The sequence below is a fragment of the Oncorhynchus tshawytscha genome, unplaced genomic scaffold, assembly GCF_018296145.1.
Source record: "Oncorhynchus tshawytscha isolate Ot180627B unplaced genomic scaffold, Otsh_v2.0 Un_contig_8446_pilon_pilon, whole genome shotgun sequence".
In the NCBI taxonomy this organism is placed as follows: Eukaryota; Metazoa; Chordata; class Actinopteri; order Salmoniformes; family Salmonidae; genus Oncorhynchus; species Oncorhynchus tshawytscha.
Genome location: NW_024609737.1, coordinates 298,604 through 320,733, shown reverse-complemented (window position 1 = coordinate 320,733; position 22,130 = coordinate 298,604). Strand labels below are relative to the sequence as shown.

The window sequence follows — 22,130 nt, the reverse complement described above, 5'->3', positions numbered from 1 at the left end:
CCTCTGCGGGCTGAAACAAGCACAACGCCCCTTCACTATAAATACTAAATTATTACAAAATGCCAAAGATAGTCATGCTAGCGCGAGAGCCAACCATATATCTCACTTTCTCCCACATTTCAGGTTGGCAACACAGGGAACCCAAACATGAGCAAAATACGGTACTATTAATACATAAAGTGTTTCCCCTTTTTCAACAGCAACTATTTTCCTTTTTCTTTGATGTTTCAGAAAACTAGGACCAACATGTAGCCTGCCTCTGACTTTATCAGAAACTTGCCCATACTGGTATATCAATTAATCAATTTAAAGGCCAACCAACCTCTTTTCACATTGGGGGGTTTATTTATTTAATGCATTATATAGCCATTGTACCATGGTAACGCACACTTAATAAAGATAGTACCATATATCATTTTTGGTACCATTCATCATAATTGTGCATTACCATGGTAGAATGTATAATGCCGTTTAAGAGCCATAAATGAGGCGATAGCATGGTAATATTTAGGTACAATGGCAGTACCATGGTAGTAACATCATACTTCAAGGCTAAAACCATGGTACATTTCCATAATTCAGACCATATCATGGTGTATGTGGAAGTACCATGGATATGAATGAAAGTACCATAGTCCTAGCATGGAACATTTTTGTAAGCAAATTGTCAACCGATCATTAGAGTGTTTTTGTTTGACGAATGCGAACGGAGAATATGGGAATGGTCATTGATTATGGTGTGGGCTTTTTTCCAGTTTGCTGTTTGTGGAAGGAGCATGACAGGGGTAAATCCATCTAGTAGGTTACACATGAGGAGATGGAGAAAGAGGGCAATCTTGATCTCAATGCACATAATGTGATCCACATAGTTTATGGTGTACTGTACATTGTTTCAAAGTCATCTTTTTAGGCTGTGTTTTATTGTTGCACATTGTTGACCCTCACATTTAAGGACACATTATTGAGCCATGCCAGAATCTGGGATTTACACACTTGCAGGTGAGTTTTTAAATACGTTTTATTATTATACATGGGGATTGCTAACTATTGTAAGAATTATTTTTAGTTGGCACACCAAGTCAATAACCGTACTTGCTGACAAATATGACTTTCTTAAAAAAATCTATTCCGAATTTTAACTCAATTCACGAGGACTTTTATTCTGGGGGGTGTAAACGCAACCGGAAATTGAACGGGCTACGTTCAGTGTCACACTCAATGCTACCGACAGTTAGGTTTTAAAACTGTTGTAAGCCTTTTAACTTTGGAAACCATCTCTATAACAAACACTTCGCTAATTTTCAAGCTTCGTGCGTGACTACTTTTGTATGAGGACGAGATGCAATGTCAAAATCCCAGCGAAAATGGTATTGCGCTTGGTGTGCTTGATGTTCAACATGGCGTATCCTCGCTAAATTTCCGTATGTCTCGATCTTTTAAGTATGTTAGAAGCGGGAGGACTAGTACTTCTGAATCATCCACTGTTATGTTTTTTAAGGGATAGCCTATTTAGATGTACAATTACCTTGGCAAGCATGTTATGTTTTTTTCCCTTTAACCAAATGAGTTGCTAGATAGGGACCTCAATATTTGGAACTAATCTGGTGCGCTTGATTAGTTCGTATGAATGCAGTTTCCACGTTTGGGGCAATTCCATTGGTTTCATTTTGTCTTACAAGTTAAATAATGAACCTTGAGGAAATATTTGAAAGGTTTTTGAACCATCTAACTTTCAATATCAGTTCAGTATTATTTCAATCATTATTACGGCTCATTTCCTTATTTTTAGGTCCCCCTCTTCTTCTTCCCTCTCTGCGTCTCTTCATTCCACCACTGCGGCTTGTCTCTGCAGCCATGTGGCAAGTGGTTCAACGAGGAGACGTTCAAGATTATGGGATGCTGGAGGAGTTTGTCACCATGGTTACAGAGATTGTGCCAGAGCTTTTGAGTTGCAGTCAGAGGGCCCAACTCATTCTGGGGCTTCGAGCAAGGGTAAGAGATTGGGTTCAGAATGGGGAAAAAGAAACATGCAACAAGATCATGTGAAGTTACTCTCTGACAACAAAATTGTTGACTCTAGTTAAACATTGATTGAGATAAAGACCCTGACACTGGTTTCTCAAACACTGCCGTTGGCCCTTAGCTATTATCTTCAAATGAGAACAGAGCAATGCCTACGAAGTGTGTGGTTGATCTTTGCTCTACTCCTGACTGGTCATCTGTAATTTTAGATGGTTCTGGAGTTGTGTCGCACTGAGCAGACAGCAGACCAAGACATTCAGCAACACCTGGACAGGATCCGAAGCCTCATATCCACTGGGGAAGCAGAGGTGAGTATCTTTCTGGGAGGGAGCGGCCTATGCCACTCTAAATATTCTGTCATTTTTTAAATGTATCTTTACCCTTATTTAACCAGGCAAGTCAGTTAAGAACAAATTCTTATTTACAATGACGGCCTAGGAACAGTGTGTTAACTGCCTGTTCAGGGGCAGAACGACTGATTTTTACCTTGTCAGGATGGGGATTTGAACTTGCAACCTTTCGGTTACTAGTCCAACGCTCTAACCACTAGGCTATCCTGCCGCCCCATTGAGTTGTAAAATGTGATTATTTAATTGTTGTGTGCATTTTGTTGCAGTCAAGTGATGCAGAGGTGAAATTATCTGAATCAAACTTTGTGGAGCTGGTTGAATCTCTGCTGAAAGACCCAAGTGAAAGGGAGACCTTTTACCAGGTTTGTGTTGCTCTTACGTATATGGTAGGAAAGTGACCACCTCTTTCTGCTTGACTTCCCTATCCAGTCCCATGATTATTTTGGATAAAAAAATTACTCCAGGCTACATTTTAACACATAAAACCAAATAGAAAGTATGTAGAAATAATAATGGACCTATATAATTTCAGATAACTGCAGATAACTTGAAAAACAAAAGCTGTGTGGCCCTCGGAATTTTGAAACCCCGATGTGGTCCTTGAGCCAAAAAGTTTGCTGGTATAGGTTACAAAAGGCAAATACTAGGCTAATTATTGACATTAATTATTAAATTATTTTATTCTCTCCTAGGATGTGTTCCCTGTGGAATTTGGGCCCAAGTATGACACTGCAATACAGATGCTGATGTTAGAATTCCTTTCCAGACTGGAGAAGTTACTTCCCATACCAGACCTTGAACAGGTAATAAGAATGAATAACACGTTTATCTAATTAGCTTGGGGAATTAGAAGTCAAGAATACCAAGTAATAATCAATAATATTTTCATGTTTAATAAACTGTGAGTCGGACATGAGTTTGTCGTGGGTTAATGATTTCAAACATGCCCCTCTCTCTCAAGACTGCCTCCTTGTTAAGTGCTGTCCCCTCTGCCCTGGAGAAATGTGTACAGTTTGTACCTGACCCCATACAATTGAGGACCCTGCTCCAGTACCACAGAAAACGTGGACATTTGGACTCCATCGGTGAGTATCGTAGAGACTCAGAGAATCCATAACAGGTAGCCTAGAGCGTTGGGCCAGTAACCAAGAGGTTGCTGGTTCGAATATCTGAGCCGATATGGTAAAAATCTGTCTTTGCACTTGAGCAAGGCACTCAACCCTAATTTTCTCCAGGAGTGCCGTATTACTATGGCTGACCATGTAAAACAACACATTTCACTACACCTGTCTGGTGTATGTAACAATTGTTTACATTTTTTGTTGTTGCTTGGATTGGCTGTGCCAAAATTGCTCATATTTGAAGTATAAGCTAGTTGTACATGATGCAAATAGGAATTGTGCATCTAAAGTGTAAAATGTCATTTTGTTTTTGTGTTTTTTTGCACAAGTGCTTGATGAATAGTGTCTTGTAAGTCATGGGTTGGGCACCAAATGGAATATGAAACTGAAATTAAATAAATAAATAAATAACAATTATATAAGATTGTGGAAATGTAATTGACATGTATGACGTTGGTCAAACACTGTTGCAGAAAATATATTAATTCAGTTGAACCTGTCTTTTGTCTCCCCCTTGCACAAAAAGAAACTCCATCGTCCTTTGGTGACTACATCCTCTCCTCTCTGTCTCTCCCTCCACATGTACGTGTGGTGACTGCCACAGAAGTAGATTCACAATCAGAATGTTTGGCTAGAGTGGAAGGAAAAGGGTTGGTGGAGGGTACAATAGAGAAAAATGGAGGACTACTTGCACCAGATGAAGATCAAAGAGACGCATTTACTGAGAAGGAGCATGCTATGAATAGGAAGCCTGTAAGTGTGGAAACGGACAATCAAGCTGTCACCGGAATTCATGTTCAAACCTCAAAACAAAGCAAAAGGCTGCAGATTAAGAAAATACGGTCAAAAGTACAAAAACCACGTAAAATGGATTCTTCCGAGCGTGCAATCCAACAGCCATCCTCCTCCAAGGTGCACACCTCCCTGAGGAAGTCATGCAAAAGAGGCCCATTCAGGAAGACATGCCCTGACTGTGGGAGGACTTTTGTTCGAGCCACGTCCTTTAGAAGGCACCAGCGAAGCCACACTCAAGATCATGATCATAGGTTTAAGTGCCTCAAATGTGCAATAGGCTTCAAGGATCTTTATGATCTGAAGAGACACCAGCAAGGAGTTTGTGAAAAGAACCTCTCAACTTTGGTTGATTGGGAAAATAAAGAAGAGATCCCACAACCCTCAACTAGCAAATCTCCGAACACATCACCCCTTAAGATGCTCTCTCCATCAGGGCTAACACAGAAAAGACCTCTGGACACCAAAACATGCTCTTTGTGTAGGAGGTTTTTCACTCGTACTTCAGACATGGCAAGGCACATGAGATCCCACTCAAAAGAGCATCCATTTTGGTGTGTAAATTGTGATAAGAGATTCAAGTATTCATATGATTTGAAGAGGCACCAGAGAGATTTGTGTAAGAAAGTGAACCAGGAAGATTTAGGTCAGGTTGGTCAAAACTTGTCACAACAGAAGGGGAAACAGCAGCCAGAGAAAGATGAATCCCAATCAATGGGTAGCACTGGGTCTCTTGGCACTGATGAAAACCCGCAACCATCTCACAAAGGGCTGTCCGACTCAAAAACCTGTTGTGTCTGTGGTAGGATTTTGACTCGTACCTCAGACATGGAAAGGCACTTGAAATCTCACTCAAAGGAGCGTCCCTTTCATTGTGCTATTTGTGAGAGAAGTTTTAAGTACAAAGATACCTTGAAGAAACATCAGGAAATCCTTGGCCACGAGGGCATCCTAGAAGACTTGGGTCAGAGTGTGGACCAGCAACAAGCGGAAGTTAAAACCGAAGGTTGCATCAGTCCTCTCACCACCAAGGAAAACGACACTGGGACCCTCATCACAGCTGCTACTTCAGTGCCGACTCTCAAAGAACCCAAACCATGCACTGTGTGTGGGAAGATTTTTAACCGTGCTTCAGGAATGGCTATTCATATGAGATCCCATTCAGAGGAGCGTCCTTATCAATGTGTCAATTGTGAGCAGCGCTTCAAGTACATGCATGGTTTAAAGAAACACCAGAGGGATATCTGTCTGAAGGTGAACCAAGAAGAAGCATCTAAGTTGGTGGACCAGCAACAAGAGGATGCTACTCCAGAGGAGGCTGGTGAACTGCTAGCTACTGATGACACAAGGGCAGAATGCAAGGAGGAAGAAAGAAAGGTGGTATTCAAATGTGATGAATGCGACAAGGAATTCAAAGGCTCATCCTCCCTAAGAACACACAAACGAATTCACAACCCATTCTATTGCTCTGATTGTGGAAGGATATACCCAAACTCCATTGCCTTTGACAGACACAAGCTGATGCACAAGGAAATCCAGTGTACCATGTGTGAGAAGACCTTTACCCTGTTGGGGCGTCTGAGAGAACACTATCTGCATCAACATAAATTCACAGGCCCATACCCCTGCTCTCAATGTGAGAAAACCTTCACTCAGTTATCGTACCTTGTCATCCATGAGAGGGTTCACTCGGGAGAGTACCTGTACCAGTGTTCTGTTTGTCCAGAAAAATTCAGAACAGCCAATTCTCTAACAATACACAGTAGGAAGCACACAGGAGAAAAGCCGTTCCTGTGCTGGCAGTGTGGAAAGAGCTACAGGGCCGCTTCTGAACTGTCGGTGCATATGGGAACTCACTCAGAGGAGAAACCCTTTACTTGTTCGCAGTGTGACATGACTTATCGGACAAAGATTCAGCTGAATACACATATTGAGCAAGTTCATGAGGGGGTGAGATTTACCTGTACAGTCTGTGGAAAGCAGTTTTACAAAGCAGTGTCATTGAAAAGACATGAACTCACTCACACAGGAGAAAGACCATTTCCATGCTCCTATTGCGAAAAAACCTTCATCACTGCCAATGAAAGGAGGTTGCATGAAAGATACCATACTGGTGAGAGACCATACAAATGCCAAGACTGTGGAAAGTCCTTCATCCAGTCAGGTTACCTGAAATCACACCAACGACTTCACACAGGAGAGAAGCCATTTTCATGCAGCGTTTGTGACAAACGTTTCAGATTTTCTCATCATATGAAAAGGCACCAGAAAACCCATACAGAGAAGCATGTATGTGGGGAATGTGGGGAATCTTTCACCCAAATTCGATGCCTCAAGGCTCACCAACTCACTCACTCCCTCAATGAAAATTGAGTTATTGTTGTACATTTGCATATCAGTTGTTGAATGTTTTTTTGATTTTTCTTTTGGATAGATTTAATAACTAGGTCCGTCAGATAGTTAAGTGGATATTTTGAATAGATCATCTAAAATGTTGTGTAGAGTCGGTTGCAAGTATTGATTGTAAGTCATTTGTAAAGAGAATCTAAATGACCAATGGGCAACTGAATTTACTTGATGGACAAATCCACCCAAAAACATATATTTTGGTATTTGTTTCATTAGTCCATTGTTGACGTACAGTGCATTTGAAAAGTATTTAGACCCCTTGACATTTTGTTACATTACAGCTTTATTAAAAAAATGTATACATTTGTTTTTCCCCCTCAATCTAAACACAATACCCCATAATGACAATGCAAAAAACAGATTTTTAGTAATGTTTGCAAATATATATATTTTTTAAACAAAAAAATTATAACATATTTACATAATTATTCAGACCCTGTACTCAGTACTTTGTTGAAGCACCTTTAGTGGTGATTACAGCCTCCAGTCTTCTTGGGTATGATGCTACAAGCTTGACACGCCTGTATTTGGGGAGTTTCTCCCGTTCTTCTCTGCAGATCCTCTCAAGCTCTGTCAGGTTGGATGGGGAGCGTCGCTGCACAGCTATTTTCAGGATACTCCAAAAATGATGTATCTGGTTCAAGTCTGGGTTCTGGCTGGACCACTCAAGGACTTTCAGAAACTTATCCCGAAGCCACTCCTGCATTGTCTTGGCTGTGTGCTTAGGGTCGTTGTCCGGTTGGAAGGTGAACCTTTTCCCAGTCTGAGGTCCTGAGCAGGTTTTCATCAAGGATCTCTCTGTACATTGCTCTAAACATATTTTCCTTGATCCTGACTAGTCTCCCAGTCCCTGCTGCTGAAAAACATCCCAACAGCATGATGCTGCCACCATGCTTCACTGTAGGGATGGTGCTAGGTTTTTTCCAGGCGTGACGCTTGGGATTCAGGCCAAAGAGTTCAATCTTGGTTTCATCAGACCAGAAAATCTTGTTTCTCATGGTTTGAGAGTCCTTTAGATCGCCTGCGTCCAGCACGGTCAATGGCGAGCTGGGATCTGGATGTGGTCTTGGCACACATCCAATTCTGCCTTTCAAACCGTTGGAGTCTGCCTACCTGAAACACCTCTCTATGAAGGTGGCTTCTTGGTAGCGATTACTTCCATGAAGAGGGTGGGTGAGCTCCATGCTCTTTCAGTAAGTTCTGAGTGCTACCGGATGGACCCAGGGGGGAGGAGTACATCTCTCCTCCCCAACCCTTTATTCATCCCGAAGGTTCTGTCAGACAGTCAGTGTTTATCCTGTCTGCTTACGACCCCCCCGGCAGTGGCGGGGGATTCTGGGCCTCCCTCCGGCATGTTGTGCCCTGAGTGGGCACTGGCTGCCTATGTGGAGCGGACACGGTCAGTTAGAACAACAGACCAGCTCTTTGTCTGCTTTGTCCTCGTGCACTTTTTGCTAGGTACTATCAGGTAAACGTGGCACCTCCCTCTGCTGTTGGTTCAGCGGTCCTGGCCTCCCCTTCCACATTGACGGCCCCTGCGTCTCGGTTCCGCACTGGGATTTCGCCGTAGGCTGGTCAGGTATACCAATATATTGGAGTGATCCAATATAGTAAAATATAACGAAAGTTATGCATGTAACCACGGTTATGTGAGCTATATGGATCACTCCAATCCTCTACGGTGCTAGAGTCACCTCAAAAAGGATGTAGAGAACGCATGTCGCGGCCATGGGTTCTAATATATATATATAAATATATATATAAGAGTGGACCCCAGCCGTGACACAGGTGTACACGGGAGTAAATCTGTTAATCCTCTCCTCGGATGTATCCCTCCGCCGCGGAGTGATACCAATATATTGGAGTGATCCAAATAGCTCACATAACCGTGGTTACATGCATAACCTTCGGTATTGTGTAGGTTGTAACATAAAATGTGGAAAAAGTCAAGGGCTCTGAATACTTTCCGAATGCACATTAAAAGTTACATATCTAAAAATCTTGATTCCTGACAAGCGAAACATCATCAATGGACTAATTTACTTTTCTTTTTTTCCCCTTTAAGCTACTTATCATAGTGGGTATATTCAGTCCAATACTTCAAGTATTGTTTTTTCTGTGATAGCTGAACTTATCATTAAGAATGCACTCTTTATTTTTATGGTTACATTTCTTTTATTAACCTTTATTTTAATATTGTATGAAACGTGCTGTATATGATTTTGTCATTGAATTAAATTCACTTTTTTGGCAACATCAGAGGAGTTTATTGCATTATATTAGCATCTGTGAGATGATTCACTGATTACTAGAGACGATATAGCCAGAGATTTGTATAACTAAACCAAGATAGACCACAGCCTGTAGTTTCCAATGGGAACAGATGAGTTTTCGTAGGAAGAACAAGCAAGGAGGTGGGCAGAGCCAGGCACGAGAGAGCGAGATCCTATTGGCCCGTTCTAGCAAACATCTGCATATATCCGTTAGGGAACGCCTACTCTGAAATGCACGTGTGCAATAACTCAATTCGACTTTTCACTCCTAAATAACGCGCTTAAAAAAACTGACAAAACTTAGACAACTCTATTCATAATATATTTTAGTTTTGGGAATAGAAAACTGTATTGAGATCAAATGTTTCATTAATGAGAAAATGTTCAGAATGTAGGCCAAAATCCATCTCGTTCCATCTTCTCCCATTGCCCGTCAGTGGGCTTCCGAGTGGAAACTTTCCAGCGGATGCTTCATGTTTATACGTCCAGTACCTGTCTCATTGTTCAATCTGTGATATAGCGTTTCCCATGATCGTAACTTTTATTCTGAAGGCGAAAATAAACCGGAACTAATGTTTTTTTAAGCGACTTCCTGCAAAATGAGAAAAAAATAATAATAACTTCCAGGTAAACAGATTTTTCAGCCAAATGAATCAATGATTGCTTGGGTTTAGTTTAGGACGTCCCTGTGACTGATAATAATGGATTATAGGAATTTAACGGAGCCGGTGGTGAATACGGGTAAGTTTATAGTTGTCGCAGGGAACTGATTGGAAGCTTCCACCAGACAGAAGCAGAGCAGGCAGGGGTTCCAGCTAGCAAGCCAACTTTCCAATTGTAGCCCTGTAGCTAGCTACTTATGGTGTAACTGTATGGAATCAATGCATATTTCCATTTGTGATCGCTTTTATGCGATCTGCATTCAGACATAATCTATTTAAAATACAATGCGTAGTTAGCTATAGCAAGTAGTATCAATGTTTTCCTCTTCTAGTCATAGCCTAGTAATGTGTGCTCTTGTTTAGCACAGTCAGTGCAGCTGCTTACTGCCTGCGATATGTTCATTCATAGGGTTATCTTTTCCTCTACCTGCCCTGCGCCTGTTCATCCCACCGCTGCGGCTGTTTTCTGCAGCGATGTGGCAAGTGGCCCAACGAGGGGATATAATGGGATACGGGAAGCTGGAAGAGTTTGTGACATTTGTTACAGAGTCGGTTCCAGAGCTGCTCAGTTTCAGACAGAGAACCCAGCTCATGTTGGGCTTACGAGCAAAGGTGAGAGAGCGAGGTGATGATTATTTGACTCTGTCGTAGCGCCCACACGCACACATTTTTCACTGTCCAAAAGGACCAGGAATGAAAACCACAAAATCTATATATCCGGATTTATCTTGTGACCTGAAAAGAACATGGTTCATTTAGTAATGAGTTGCAAGGAATTCCTATTTTATTCATGAAACAACAGGTAATGGAATATTTGAAGAGAAAGGTTAGGCCAAGTTGTTCACCCAACAGTGTTCTTGTAGGATTAATCTGTTTTTTTCCCCAGTTGGTTTTGGAGTTGTGCCGCACGGAGCAGACAGCAGGACTTCAGAGCCATCTGGACAGGATCCACGCTGCAAGATCACATCCGGGGGATCCAGACGTGAGTCTTAAGATATTCCTCAATCCTCTGTAATGATGTTCTCTCACTCGATCTTGTCAGAATTACAGTACATTTATTCAAGAGTTTATTTCCCCAGTTTTGTTGTGCAGAAGCGGAAGCCTCTAAATCAAATTTCCTTGCACTGGTACAAACTCTTATCCAAGACCCAGTTGAGAGGGAACATTTCTTCCAGGTCAGTATATGGTTTTTTTAAACACCAAAGTTTGAACATTTGTATGGTCCGTCAACATTGGTATAACAAAACAGATGAAACCAGTAGTATCTAGGCTACATTTTCAATGTTTTATGTTTTTTTGTGATAATAAACCTACCGCTTCATGTTCTTAGGCTACATTTAATCTTTGAAAGAAAAATTCTATGTGAAAAGTAGCCAGCCAAATAATTGACCCCCCTGTCTTTTTCATCTCTCCCATTAGGAAGTGTTTCCTGTAGACTATGGACCCAAGTATGACTCTGCCCTGCAAGGATTAATGTGGGAGTTTCTCTCCAGGCTGGAGCAGCTCCTTCCAGTACCAGACCTCAAACAGGTACTCAGGCAGAACCTCGTCAATAGACCACTCCTCAGACCTCCGTTATCAAGCATGAGCTTGTGAATAAAGTTGTCTTGTTTGAATGTTTGCATAAAGAATGTCTGCATCTTTCTTTCATGTCATAATGCCCACGATGAATTAACATGCTGACACATCTCATGTGGAGCACTGCAGCACTCTTCACAAAACATTGCATTGGTTACTCAGTATATGTATTAGACATGATGAGACATCTTGGAGAATTTTATTTAAGATAATGGGCATTTAGAATATTTTATTGAAGAACAACTGGATTGATTTTGATTGATTGCATATTATATTAATGTGTGCTCCCCATCTCGTAGACAGTGTCTTGGCTCAATGCTGGACCCTCTGTCTTGGAAGAGTGTGTCAACTCTCTATCTCAGCCTCTGCAGTTGAAGACTCTACTGCAACATCATAGAGAACTAGGATATTTGGACACCAATGGTAAACTACTTAAAAAAAACAAAAATCCAGAATTAGTAAAGGAGGTATGCAAATTGTTACATTTGAATGATTCAAGGAAATGCTTTTAGGATTGTAACATTCCCCCTTTATTTATATCCCAGCAGTTTATTAAAATAAATAACATCTCACTAATTGTCTCCTTTTACCTCTCAATCAGCAACTTCTTCCTCCTCTGCTGGCGACTGCATCTTCTCCTCTCTGTCTCTCACTCCGGTAGTGGTGGCGGCCACTAGAAAGACAGAAACAGAGATCCAATCAGAGTTGATGGATGGTTGTATGGACCCAGCCTTATATGGTGAAGAGATGGAAACAGAGTCTGTAGTAGTGACTGAGTATGCAGAAGTGGAGCTGGGGACCTGTACATACACCAGAGAGGAAAGGGAGTTTAGTATAGAGAAGACTGAGTCACAGAACCAAAGAGACAGTCAGGCTGACTTGAATGGGGAAGAGCGGGAGATGGTAGCCATGCCAAGCAAGGAAGAACGTCAAGAGGGAGAAGTGGAGGTTATTTGTGAGGAAGTGGGGCATCCTAATGGAGACGCTGAGCTTGTTTCAGAGAAAACCAGTGCCATGAACATAGAGGAAGCTGTTTTCTGTGCAGAGGTGGGGGATGTGTGTGTGGATCTGGAGTCAATGAATAGAGAGGTGGAAATTACTTATGAGGAGGTGGAGCATGTTGAACATCCGGAGTTAGTTGGGCCTATATGTGCAGAGAATACAATTGACAGACCGTCCAACCACTATGAGAACCCACATGAAGAAAATGATTTCACAGAGGAGGGGCTTGAGAAGGATGAGCAGGAGAGAAATGAAGCTGGTTATGTCCCCCAAACTGTCACGGATCAAGGAAGTTCCCAATGTACGCCACAAGAAGTAATGAACCAGCCAGAACTGGTCCCATCCTGTCTGCACCAAAAACCCACATTCAGGTTCCAGAGACTGGACGTCAGTGTCCTGCCTCTCCAAATGTCCTCCCCCTCTCAACCATCGAGAAGAAACACAAGACTCCAGAGGAAGACCGTGGGATCAAGAGGTCCCAATGGAGGGCAGCTCAAGGCATTGGAGGAGGCTAATGGGACCTGGGGTGTCCCTTTATACCTGTCTCCAGACCCAAGGTAAGAATGAGGGGTGGGAGGGGACTTAAGGTTTTAAAGCAATTTCACCATTTACTTTAAACGGATCACAATGGAAATTCGTCATTGACTTCATTGTGTTATCCCTGTCACATTTTAAAAATGTTTGTACTTTCTATGGCTTTGTTAAACTGTCAAATAAAATCAATCAAGTGCAGTGTCATTGGACATCAATTGTGCTTTATCGCTATCTTTAGGGAAGACTCTGAAGACCTCAGCGCCACTTCTGACAGCTCCACAATGAATGGAAATAAAGGTTTGCAATGTTATATCAACACAAGGTTTCTATGGTACTATAGGTACACTTGGATATCGTTAGAATTCTCTGAGTGTTTCATCATTTTAATTGAATAGATTTGGCAATGTTGAATATGATCCAGATGCCTGGTTTAGAATAAGTTGGATTATAATTTTTGATAACTTTCTAAATATACAGTATGCTCCTTTCTCTGTTCCCCTGCAGGTGGGACGGTGGAGGCTCCCTCTCTTGTCTTCGCCTGCTCTCAGTGCTCTTTTAACCATGCCGACGAGGTGAACCTCCGGCAACACCTTAAAGCGCTTCACCCAGAGGAGTACAGAAGGATGCTTGCTGCTGGAGAAAATGAAACAGAAACCCCTCCAGGGTCTTCCAGCAGCACCCCTCTGAACCCATGTCTCTCAGACATTCCCCACACACTGGGGAAGTCTGGCAGGCATACATCACACTCCAAAACATGCTCTGTGTGTGGAAAGACCTTCTCTCGAGCGACAGATATGAGGAGACACCAGAGATCCCACACTGGGGAGCGGCCTTACAGGTGCACCCAATGTAGGAAGACTTTCCAGTACTCCTTCGACTTGAAAAGACACCAGCGAAAGGGCCTAGGGTCAAGGCCGTTCCAGTGCTGCGCGTGTGGAGGGGGCTTCGATCGGGAGGAAGATCTAAAGACACACTGCAGTGTGGCTCATTTAGCAGAGTCGCCAGTCTCTGATGACTTTGGGATCAAGTTAAACCTCCCAGCAGGCCTTGAGAGTGAGCAGTGTCTCAGCGAAGAGGGTGAACACAAATGTCCAGAATGTGACATGTCTTTCAGTCAGATATCCCAAATGAAGCGACACCAGCTGATTCACTTCGGTGGTGACCCGCTGCAGTGCAACCAGTGTTTGAAGAAATGTCAAAACTCTGATGCCCTCACAAAACACATGCAAATGCACAATGGAGCACGACCATTCCAGTGTTCAATATGCACAATTAACTTCACGCAGCTAGTTTGTCTTAGACAACACTATTTGAATGCTCATAAGGAAGAGGGTTCATTTCTGTGTTCCCATTGTCCTAAAAATTTCTCACGGCTCTCGAACTTGATCAAACACCAGAGAACTCATACAGGTGAGCGGCCTTACCAGTGCTCTCATTGTCCAAAGAGATTCACACAACTACAGATCTTGACTAGACATGAGAGAATTCACACAGGAGAGAGACCATTTCTTTGCCCTGACTGTGGAAAAAGATTTCTGTCCTCTGGTGAATTGTCAAAACACCTTCAGTGTCACTCAGAGGAGAGACCCTTCCCTTGTCTGGAGTGTGGAAAGACTTTCAAGGCCAATCGGTTTTTAAAGAAACACTTACAGACTCATACAGGGGAGCGTCCTTTCCCCTGCTCACAGTGTGGGAAGAGATTTTCCAAGTCGACTGATCTGACCAGGCATAATCGCATGCATACAGGGGAGAGGCCACATATGTGCTCTCAGTGCGGTAAAAGTTTCTTAACTTACTCCGAAGTGGTGAAACATCAGCGTTACCACACTGGAGAACGACCATTCAAATGTGAGCAGTGTGGGAAGAGTTTTACCCAGTCCTGCTATCTTACAGTACATAAGCGTATACACACAGGAGAAAAGCCCTACTCCTGCAGCGTGTGTGGAAATCGCTATAACAGCACCACTCCACTGAAGAGACACATGCTCAGCCACACGGGAGAGAAGCCATACGTGTGTACTGAATGTGGGAAAGCTTACAACAGATTGCATCTTCTGCGTACACACGAGCGAACTCATGCAGCAGTTGAGGCTGTTTGTTGAGGATATTGGTGTGTCATTGCTATTCATATGTTGTTTTTTGGAATGTAAAGTAAGACAGGCCATTTGTATTAGAGGCCTGTAACAACAAGAGTTGAGCCTCATACTGTGAATTGTTAATTCTGTCACAGCTTGGAACTTGATTGTATATTTGAGATGTGCTTTTTGCTGCCAGGAATCATACATCAAATGGCATATTATTTTATTTAGATTACTCACCCTGTTTTGACATTAAAAAGAGAGAAGTATTGCACACCTTCCTTTGCAGAATGAAGAGGACAGTTGCTACCGGTACACAGGCTGGTTGTTGAGAGGCGAGTGCAGGCCTCTACTCTTATGTTCAAAATTAGGGAAAATATGTATTCTCAAATGTAGGCTCGAGTGTTGTCTTTATGGCTGATATACATAATATTAACCAATCTGCTATCTCGAGTCAATAGACTATACAGTATTTCCTTTTTTAATGGACACATTTTGGCTCATCAGCACCCCCAGAGGCAAAACTTCTATCTTTAACGGAGTATTCATTAGGTAATAAAGGTAATAAAAGTAACGTTGCTTTTTTTGTCTTGCAGTAGGCTACAATATTTTTCAAAAGGAAATCAACTAAAATCGAACAGAGCCATGTTAGTAGTAATGTAGGCCGGCAGCTTGGAGAGCTTATTCTTTTCTATGACTTCTATTTTGGAAAAGGTACAGGCGGAACGAAAATTGAGTCCAGTCTTGGGTACCGGAAGTTTTGGGGAAGTAGATCGATGTTTCTTCGCTCGTTGGGGAGCAGTTTTTGTTCTCAAATTATTCTGCGCTTTTACATACGTATATTTATAGCCATGGATGCATGTGGACTATCTAAAGACGTCAATGGTGTGTAATAACATAACTTCTAGATAACGTTACCATGCTAGCTAATATCTGCAAAACTAATATCAAAAGCCCCATGTAAAAAGTGGCATAGTTAGCTATCAGTTGATCCCCGGCTAAAATCGGTTGTTATGACTGCATTGTTAAGACAAGTGTGCTTGTAATCTTATCTAACTAGCTATCAATTTAAAGTAAAGACAATTTGAATGGTAAAGTTACTGCTTAATGCAAATTAATCCCGACGAAGGCTAATGTCTGATGCTTCTATTCTATGGAGCCCCATCCTGTAACGACGAGATGATAAATTATTGTCCGCATCATTATCTGACAGACATAATGATATATTACTACTGTATATATTTTGAACAGTGTTCTGACTTCTGATTGAATGTTTGTCAATTTGTACACTTACATTTCAGATCCAGTTCTCAGTCTCTCTTCTCTGCACCTCCTGGTTCCACCCTTGCGGCTCCTGTCTGCTGCCATGTGGCAGGTGGCTCAGCAAAGAGATGTGAGGCACTATGAGAAGTTGGAGGAGTTTGTGACTCTGGTGACAGAGGCTATTCCAGAGCTGCTGAGCCACAGACATAGAGCTCAGCTCATTCTAGGTCTGAGAGCACGGGTGAGAGACGAGTCAGGGGGCATAGGGTTATTCATTTGGCTGGAGAGCCCTGAAAAGCGCAAATGAAATATGTTGAACAGAAGAGAGAATTTCCTATGATGATGAGTAGAGAATTGGGTCTGTTCTATACATTATGTAACTGTCTGCAATCCTATGAATGGGTACTCCCCACCTGAGTTGATTGAGAGATGACAATGACATGGTTTCTCCAGTTACATGTTTGTACCACAGTTAATACTTGTTTCTACTGTGTGATTCAGTTGGTTCTGGAGCTGTGCCGAGGCCCTGCCGACCCTCAAACCATCCAACCTTACCTGGACAGCATGCCCACTGTTACTCCAGGATGCACAGGAGTAAGTGGGCTATAGTCCTTTTAGAACAGAACTTGGTTGTTTTCCAAGTGGATTTGAGTGCACACAGCCACTATGTGATGAGATGATTGTATCTGTTTACTGTCTTGCAGTACAGAGACGCAGAAGTGGAAGCATCTGAATCAAATTTTGTGGTGCTTGTCCAATCACTGCTGAAGGACCCAATTGAGAGGGAGTGCTTCTTTCAGGTAATTTTACACTCTGCGCTGTGAGCCTCTTGCAGGACCGCGCTGCTTACGCCAAGGTTTTACTGAAAACAATGGGAGTGTCAAGCCCGGGAAAAGTTACTCGTCCAGGTCTTCAAGAAAAAAAGTACTTGACGTCACAATCCATCGCCTTGCCTCCATTTAAATAATGTTCCCCCAACAGGAGGTGTTCCCGGAACAATATGGCCGACATTATGACACAGCGGTGCAGACGTTAACATGGGAGTTCCTCTCCAGACTGGAACAACTGTTTCCAGTACCAGACCTCAAGCAGGTATTGAGCATTGTGGCATGCATAGCTTCTGGCAATTTAGCCTTTCTGATATTGGATGTAGCATAAATCTAGCACAGGTTGGGAATAGTACATTTTGGGAAGACAAACACAATTCTTTAGGCTACGGTGATTGAATATAAAATGCATTTCTAAAAGACATTCCCTTTCAGACCGCGACATGGCTCAGCTCTGCCCCTTCAGTCCTGGAGGAGTGTATGCAGTCTACCCCAGAGAATCTGAACCTCATTTTCCAGCACCATAAGAGTTTTGGACATTTAAAAGAACCTTGTAAGTCTCCTGTAATGATTACCAAATCATGATGCAACGTTTTGTAGCACAGTACTGTTTAAAACTCACAGGTCTTTTTACGACACAGTTCTTGTCTTCTCTCGTTCAGCTGCTCTCTCCTCCTCCATGGGCGACAGCATCCTCTCCTCTCTGTCCACCCCTAAAATGGTGGTCACTACTGAGCCGACCACTTTTGTCATCCGGTCAGAGTCGTCACATAACTCGGCAGACGTGCTGGGCCCCATGTCTTTAGAGGACACTGATGCGGTAGTAGTAACAGTTTACACTGAAGTGGAGGTTGGAACAGAGGTGGAAGAAGAGATTGTAGAGACGATGAACGAGGAATACGTACCGTCAAACGCCTCTCCACTGCGGGAGGAGGTGGTTGAGCTTAAAGCTGAGGATATGAATCTGGAGATGACAGTCGTTGAAGAATATGGCTACGTGGGGGAGGAGATGAGTGCAGCCGAGGAAGAGATGGACACATTCAGTGTTCCGGTGGAGCAAGCAGATGAAGCCGTTAATATCAGTGAAGACATTGGAACTGGGACAGAGACTGTAGCAGCCAAAAGAAATGTCCAAGATGAGGTGGTGGCAGATCAGGATGGCCAATCAGAGACTGTGATTGTATGTGGGAACCAGGAAGGGAAGGACACGTCCCATGTGGTCAACTTTCAAACCCAACAACCTGCGACGTCAAATGTGAGGCGGTCTACACGGCTGCAGTCGAAGACGCCAAGAACTTGGAGGAGGAAAAAGAACACTGAGAACAAGTATGAGTGATGATTAGAGAATAGGAGTACTGTCATTTAAAAAGAAATCTGCCATTTTGTCATCAAATTAGTGATATTTTTGTTTTCGTTTTTAATCACAGGAACAACGGTGAGGCCTCAAGCATGGTTTATGTCAACTCACCCAGAGGAAGAGAAGCCGGTAATAATGATCTCTCCAACTATTCTGATAGTGACTATTCTGACAGTCATCAGGGAAATGGTTATATTACAGTGAAGTCAGAAGTTTACACACACTTAGGTTGGAGTCATTAAAACTCATTTTTCAACCACTCCACAAATGTCCTGTTAGCAAACTATAGCTTTGGCAAGCCAGTTAGGACATCTACTATGTGCATGACACAAGTAATTTTGCCAATAATTGTTTACAGACAGATTATTTCACTTATAATTCAGTGTATCACAATTCCAGTGGGTCAGAAGTTTACATACACTAAGTTGACTGTGCCTTTAGACATAATTTGAGTCAATTGGAGGTGTACCTGTGGATGTATTTCAAAGCCTACCTTCAAACGCAGTGTCTCTTTGCTTGACATCCTGGGAAAATCCAAAGAAATCAGCCCAGCCAAAAATTCTAGACCTCCACAAGTCTGGTTCATCCTTGGGAGCAATTTCCAAATGCCTGAAGGTACCACGTTCGTCTGTACAAACAATAGTACGCAAGTATAAACACCATGAGACCACGCAGCCGTCATACCGCTCAGGAAGGAGACGCGTTCTGTCTCCTAGAGATGAATTTACTTTGGTGTGAAAAGTGCAAATCAATCCCAGAACAACAGCAAAGGACCTTGTGAAGATGCTGGAGGAAACGGGTACAAAAGTATCTATATCCACAGTAAAACAAGTCCTATAACGATATAACCTGAAAGGCCGCTCAGCAAGGAAGAAGCCACTGCTCCAAAACCTCCATTAAAAAAAGCCAGACTACGGTTTGAAACTACACATGGGGACAAAGATCGTACTTTTTGGAGAAATGTCCTCTGATCTGATGACACAAAAAATAGAACTGTTTGGCCATAATGACCATCGTTATGTTTGGAGGAAAAAGGGAGAGGCTGCAAGCTGAAGAACACCATCCCAACCGTGAAACACAGGGGTGGCAGCATCATGTTGTGGGGTTGCTTTGCTGCAGGAGGAACTGGTACACTTGACAAAATAGATGGCATCATGAAGTAGGACAATTGTGTGGTTATATTGAAGCAACATCTCAAGACATCAGAAAGGAAGTTAAAGCTTGGTTGCAAATGGGTCTTCTAAATGGACAATGACTCCAAGCATACTTCCAAAGTTGTGGCAAAATGGCTTAAGGACAACAAAGTCAAGGTATTGGAGTGGCCATCACAAAGCCCTGACCTCAATCCTATAGAAAATGTGTGGGCAGAACTGAAAAAGCTTGTGCGAGCAAGGAGGCCTACAAACCTGACTCAGTTACACCAGCTCTGTCAGGAGGAATGGTCCACAATTCACCCAACTTATTGTGGGAAGCTTGTGGAAGGCTGGCTACCCAAAATGTTTGATCCAACTTAAACCATTTTAAAGGCAATGCCTTATGTAAACTTCTGACCAACTGGGACTGTCATTCTCTACTATTATTCTGACATTTCACATTCTTAAAATAAAGTGGTGATCCTAACTGACCTAAGACAGGGAATTTTTACTAGGATTAAATGTCAGGAATTGTGAAACCTGAGTTTTAATGTATTTGGCTAAGGTGTATGTAAACTTCTGACTTCAACTGTACATATTTACAGTAGCAACAACTGAGGGACCAAAATTTGGAAAAAATATGAATGTTTGGAAGATGTATTGTATGTCTTTCATTGTGTGGTCTCAAGATATTTTTCAATGAGCATGCCCTTTATTTAATTCCCAAGCCATGCAAATAAAACATGCCTTGTCTGACTTCTGTCTCCCAGGTGGATCTGACAAGGTGACCCCTTTACCTGCCCGAAGTGTGCCTACCACAGTCTGGAAGAAAAGAGCCTTCACCTCCACATGCAAAGCATTCACACAGAGGAGTACAACAAGCCCAATGTGTCTGGGAAAAACAGAGCAGAGGTTTCACTATGTCCTGACAACACTGGCCAGATATTCACATCAATCAAACCTCTCCTTTCTTCAAAAACTTTAAGACCTGAAAACTCTGAGAATCAAACCGGTAATGCTGGGATTCCCACAAAAGCAAAAGGCTACCATAAGTCCCACACATGCGCCACGTGCGGTAGGCTCTTCACTCGCTCCTCCGATGTGAGGAGACACCAGCTCACCCACACGGGTGAGAGACCTTTCCACTGCTCTCAATGCGACAGGACCTTCCAGCATTCGTGGGACCTGACCAAGCATGAGAAGAAACATGGTGGGACATCCATCTCTTTCCCCTGCCAGCAGTGCGGGAGCTCCTTTGCAAACCTCCGCTCTCTGACAGCCCACCACAGAAGTTCCCACCTGGGCGAGAGCGACCTGCCCCACCTCTGCTCCATCTGTGGCAAGAGCTTCCCCTCCTCCTCTGAGTTGCTGGAGCACAGGAAGAGCCACGGGACCAGCCTCCAGTACATCTGCCAGCAGTGTGGTGAAAGCTTCCACTCTCTGCTGGCTCGCTCCCAACACCGGCAGACCCACCTGGTCAAGCGGCAGTTCAAGTGCCCGCACTGCGACAAGAGCTATACGCGCAAAGCTGATGTGAAGAGGCACATGTTCTCCCACAGCGGCGAGCGACCGCACCAGTGCAACCAGTGTGGGAGATGCTTTTCCTTCCTCTTCCTGCTCAAGAAACACCAAATAGTTCACACGGGCGAGAGGCCTTTCCAGTGCTCCTACTGTCCGAAGAGGTTCACATTGATATCCATCCTGAGCAGACATGAGAGAATGCACACCGGGGAGAGACCCTTCCTCTGCTCTCAGTGTGGGAAGAGCTTTCTGTCCCAGGGGGAGCTGTCCAAGCACCACCGCTCCCACACTGATGAGAGACCGTACGCTTGCAATCAGTGTGACAAGAGGTTTAAGAGCAAAAAATCCCAACAGGAACATATCATCTCCCACACCGGCGTGCGCCCTTACCCTTGCTCTTACTGTGGGAAAGGATTCACCAAGCCATACGCTCTGACCAGGCACCATCTCATACACACAGGGGAAAGACCATTCCCCTGCGTCCACTGTGGGAAGACATTTCTCACCCCCGCAGAGGTACAACTACACATCCGCATTCACACCGGGGAACGCCCTTACCCCTGCCCTGATTGTCAGCTGAAGTTTAGGAGTTCGTCAGACTTGGCACGACACAAACGCTTTCATACAGGGGTGCATACATTTGTCTGTAACCAGTGTATGAAAAACTTTCCCACCTCGTCCAAACTGAAGAAACACATGGAGAACCACTCGGGGTCAGAGGCAGTCCAGAGCTCAGACTTTGGAGAAAATTCCAACCAAGCGTGAAGTAAGGGCAGCAGCACAATTGGCAAAAATGGCAGACACAATTAAAGTAAATTTACCTTCACAGCTATTATATTCTACAATGTCTCTGTCAAGGAAGGTCTTTCAACACCATTAGAACTCTAAGTTATCTTGTCAGTCTGGCTCGTGGCCATTGAAACATAGCTGTCAATTATTATTTTGTCTGATCAAAGGGGGTTGCAACTCAATCATGTCCTTGACTTATTTTATTGTAAAACTAAATCAGTGCTATGATCATCCAATTAGTCAATCAGTAGCTGGTCTATTAGAAGAGCTAGTAAATTAAAATGTTTGTCAATAACTTTTGAAGAATGTCAAAGATTAGTAAAATGTTCTGTTACGGTAATGAACCAGCCTTAGGTGGATGCCAACTTGTCTCCTTGTCTTTTACAGTTCCCAGCACAATACATGTATTTTGTTCAACT

The 22,130-nt window shown here is 43.1% G+C and overlaps 4 protein-coding genes across 10 annotated transcripts; all 4 read left to right on the top strand.

The window, feature by feature from the left end:
- The first annotated feature begins 1,188 nt into the window (after window positions 1-1,188).
- Window positions 1,189-6,997, top strand: LOC112217122 (zinc finger protein 14-like). Of its 2 annotated transcripts, none has more exons than XM_042317423.1 (7): window positions 1,189-1,367; window positions 1,790-1,992; window positions 2,232-2,330; window positions 2,639-2,734; window positions 3,065-3,175; window positions 3,334-3,457; window positions 4,020-6,997. In XM_042317423.1, the coding sequence occupies exons 1-7, from the start codon at window positions 1,340-1,342 to the stop codon at window positions 6,656-6,658; spliced, it is 3,300 nt and encodes a 1,099-aa protein (XP_042173357.1). In that variant the 5' UTR covers window positions 1,189-1,339; the 3' UTR covers window positions 6,659-6,997. The 2 variants fall into 2 exon arrangements, with proteins under 2 accessions (XP_042173357.1, XP_042173356.1); XM_042317422.1 differs by having other exon boundaries at window positions 1,189-1,421.
- A 2,549-nt stretch (window positions 6,998-9,546) lies between these two features.
- LOC112244025 (zinc finger protein 135) lies at window positions 9,547-15,156 on the top strand. 3 transcript variants are annotated; one of them, XM_042317413.1, is made up of 10 exons: window positions 9,548-9,708; window positions 10,039-10,241; window positions 10,516-10,611; window positions 10,709-10,804; window positions 11,049-11,159; window positions 11,507-11,630; window positions 11,809-12,766; window positions 12,982-13,040; window positions 13,248-14,853; window positions 15,111-15,156. In XM_042317413.1, the coding sequence occupies exons 1-9, from the start codon at window positions 9,669-9,671 to the stop codon at window positions 14,843-14,845; spliced, it is 3,285 nt and encodes a 1,094-aa protein (XP_042173347.1). In that variant the 5' UTR covers window positions 9,548-9,668; the 3' UTR covers window positions 14,846-14,853; window positions 15,111-15,156. The 3 variants fall into 3 exon arrangements, with proteins under 3 accessions (XP_042173348.1, XP_042173347.1, XP_042173346.1); XM_042317414.1 differs by lacking the exon at window positions 15,111-15,156 and having other exon boundaries at window positions 9,547-9,708; window positions 10,102-10,241; window positions 13,248-15,090; XM_042317412.1 differs by lacking the exon at window positions 15,111-15,156 and having other exon boundaries at window positions 13,248-15,090.
- Window positions 14,885-22,128, top strand: LOC112217124. Of its 4 annotated transcripts, none has more exons than XM_042317417.1 (9): window positions 14,885-15,156; window positions 16,123-16,325; window positions 16,586-16,678; window positions 16,789-16,884; window positions 17,066-17,176; window positions 17,347-17,464; window positions 17,553-18,237; window positions 18,339-18,397; window positions 20,172-22,128. In XM_042317417.1, exons 2-9 carry the CDS (start codon window positions 16,188-16,190, stop codon window positions 20,384-20,386), a joined length of 1,515 nt encoding a protein of 504 aa, XP_042173351.1. In that variant the 5' UTR covers window positions 14,885-15,156; window positions 16,123-16,187; the 3' UTR covers window positions 20,387-22,128. The 4 variants fall into 4 exon arrangements, with proteins under 4 accessions (XP_042173351.1, XP_042173350.1, XP_024233190.2 ...); XM_042317416.1 differs by lacking the exon at window positions 14,885-15,156 and adding an exon at window positions 15,163-15,706 and having other exon boundaries at window positions 16,123-16,214; XM_024377422.2 differs by lacking the exon at window positions 14,885-15,156 and adding an exon at window positions 15,164-15,706.
- On the top strand, window positions 20,463-21,687 carry LOC112217225 (gastrula zinc finger protein XlCGF17.1-like). The gene is made up of 2 exons (XM_042317411.1): window positions 20,463-20,476; window positions 20,565-21,687. Exons 1-2 carry the CDS (start codon window positions 20,463-20,465, stop codon window positions 21,685-21,687), a joined length of 1,137 nt encoding a protein of 378 aa, XP_042173345.1.
- Window positions 22,129-22,130: the final 2 nt, after the last annotated feature.

What these genes read in the sequence shown, in the direction of transcription:
- LOC112217122 (XM_042317422.1), top strand. Translation starts at nt 1,340, where the DNA reads ATGCAATGTCAAAATCCCAGCGAAAATGGTATTGCGCTTGGTGTGCTT. An exon ending in TATCCACTGGGGAAGCAGAG is followed by an intron (nt 2,331 to 2,638) that starts GTGAGTATCTTT and finishes ATTTTGTTGCAG; the next exon opens with TCAAGTGATGCAGAGGTGAA. An exon ending in TGGACATTTGGACTCCATCG is followed by an intron (nt 3,458 to 4,019) that starts GTGAGTATCGTA and finishes TTGCACAAAAAG; the next exon opens with AAACTCCATCGTCCTTTGGT.
- LOC112217124 (XM_024377422.2), top strand. Translation starts at nt 15,598, where the DNA reads ATGTTTCTTCGCTCGTTGGGGAGCAGTTTTTGTTCTCAAATTATTCTG. An exon ending in ACTATCTAAAGACGTCAATG is followed by an intron (nt 15,707 to 16,122) that starts GTGTGTAATAAC and finishes CTTACATTTCAG; the next exon opens with ATCCAGTTCTCAGTCTCTCT. An exon ending in AAAAAGAACACTGAGAACAA is followed by an intron (nt 18,238 to 18,338) that starts GTATGAGTGATG and finishes TTTTAATCACAG; the next exon opens with GAACAACGGTGAGGCCTCAA.
- LOC112244025 (XM_042317413.1), top strand. Translation starts at nt 9,669, where the DNA reads ATGGATTATAGGAATTTAACGGAGCCGGTGGTGAATACGG. An exon ending in AGAGGGAACATTTCTTCCAG is followed by an intron (nt 10,805 to 11,048) that starts GTCAGTATATGG and finishes CTCTCCCATTAG; the next exon opens with GAAGTGTTTCCTGTAGACTA. An exon ending in CAGTACCAGACCTCAAACAG is followed by an intron (nt 11,160 to 11,506) that starts GTACTCAGGCAG and finishes CCCATCTCGTAG; the next exon opens with ACAGTGTCTTGGCTCAATGC.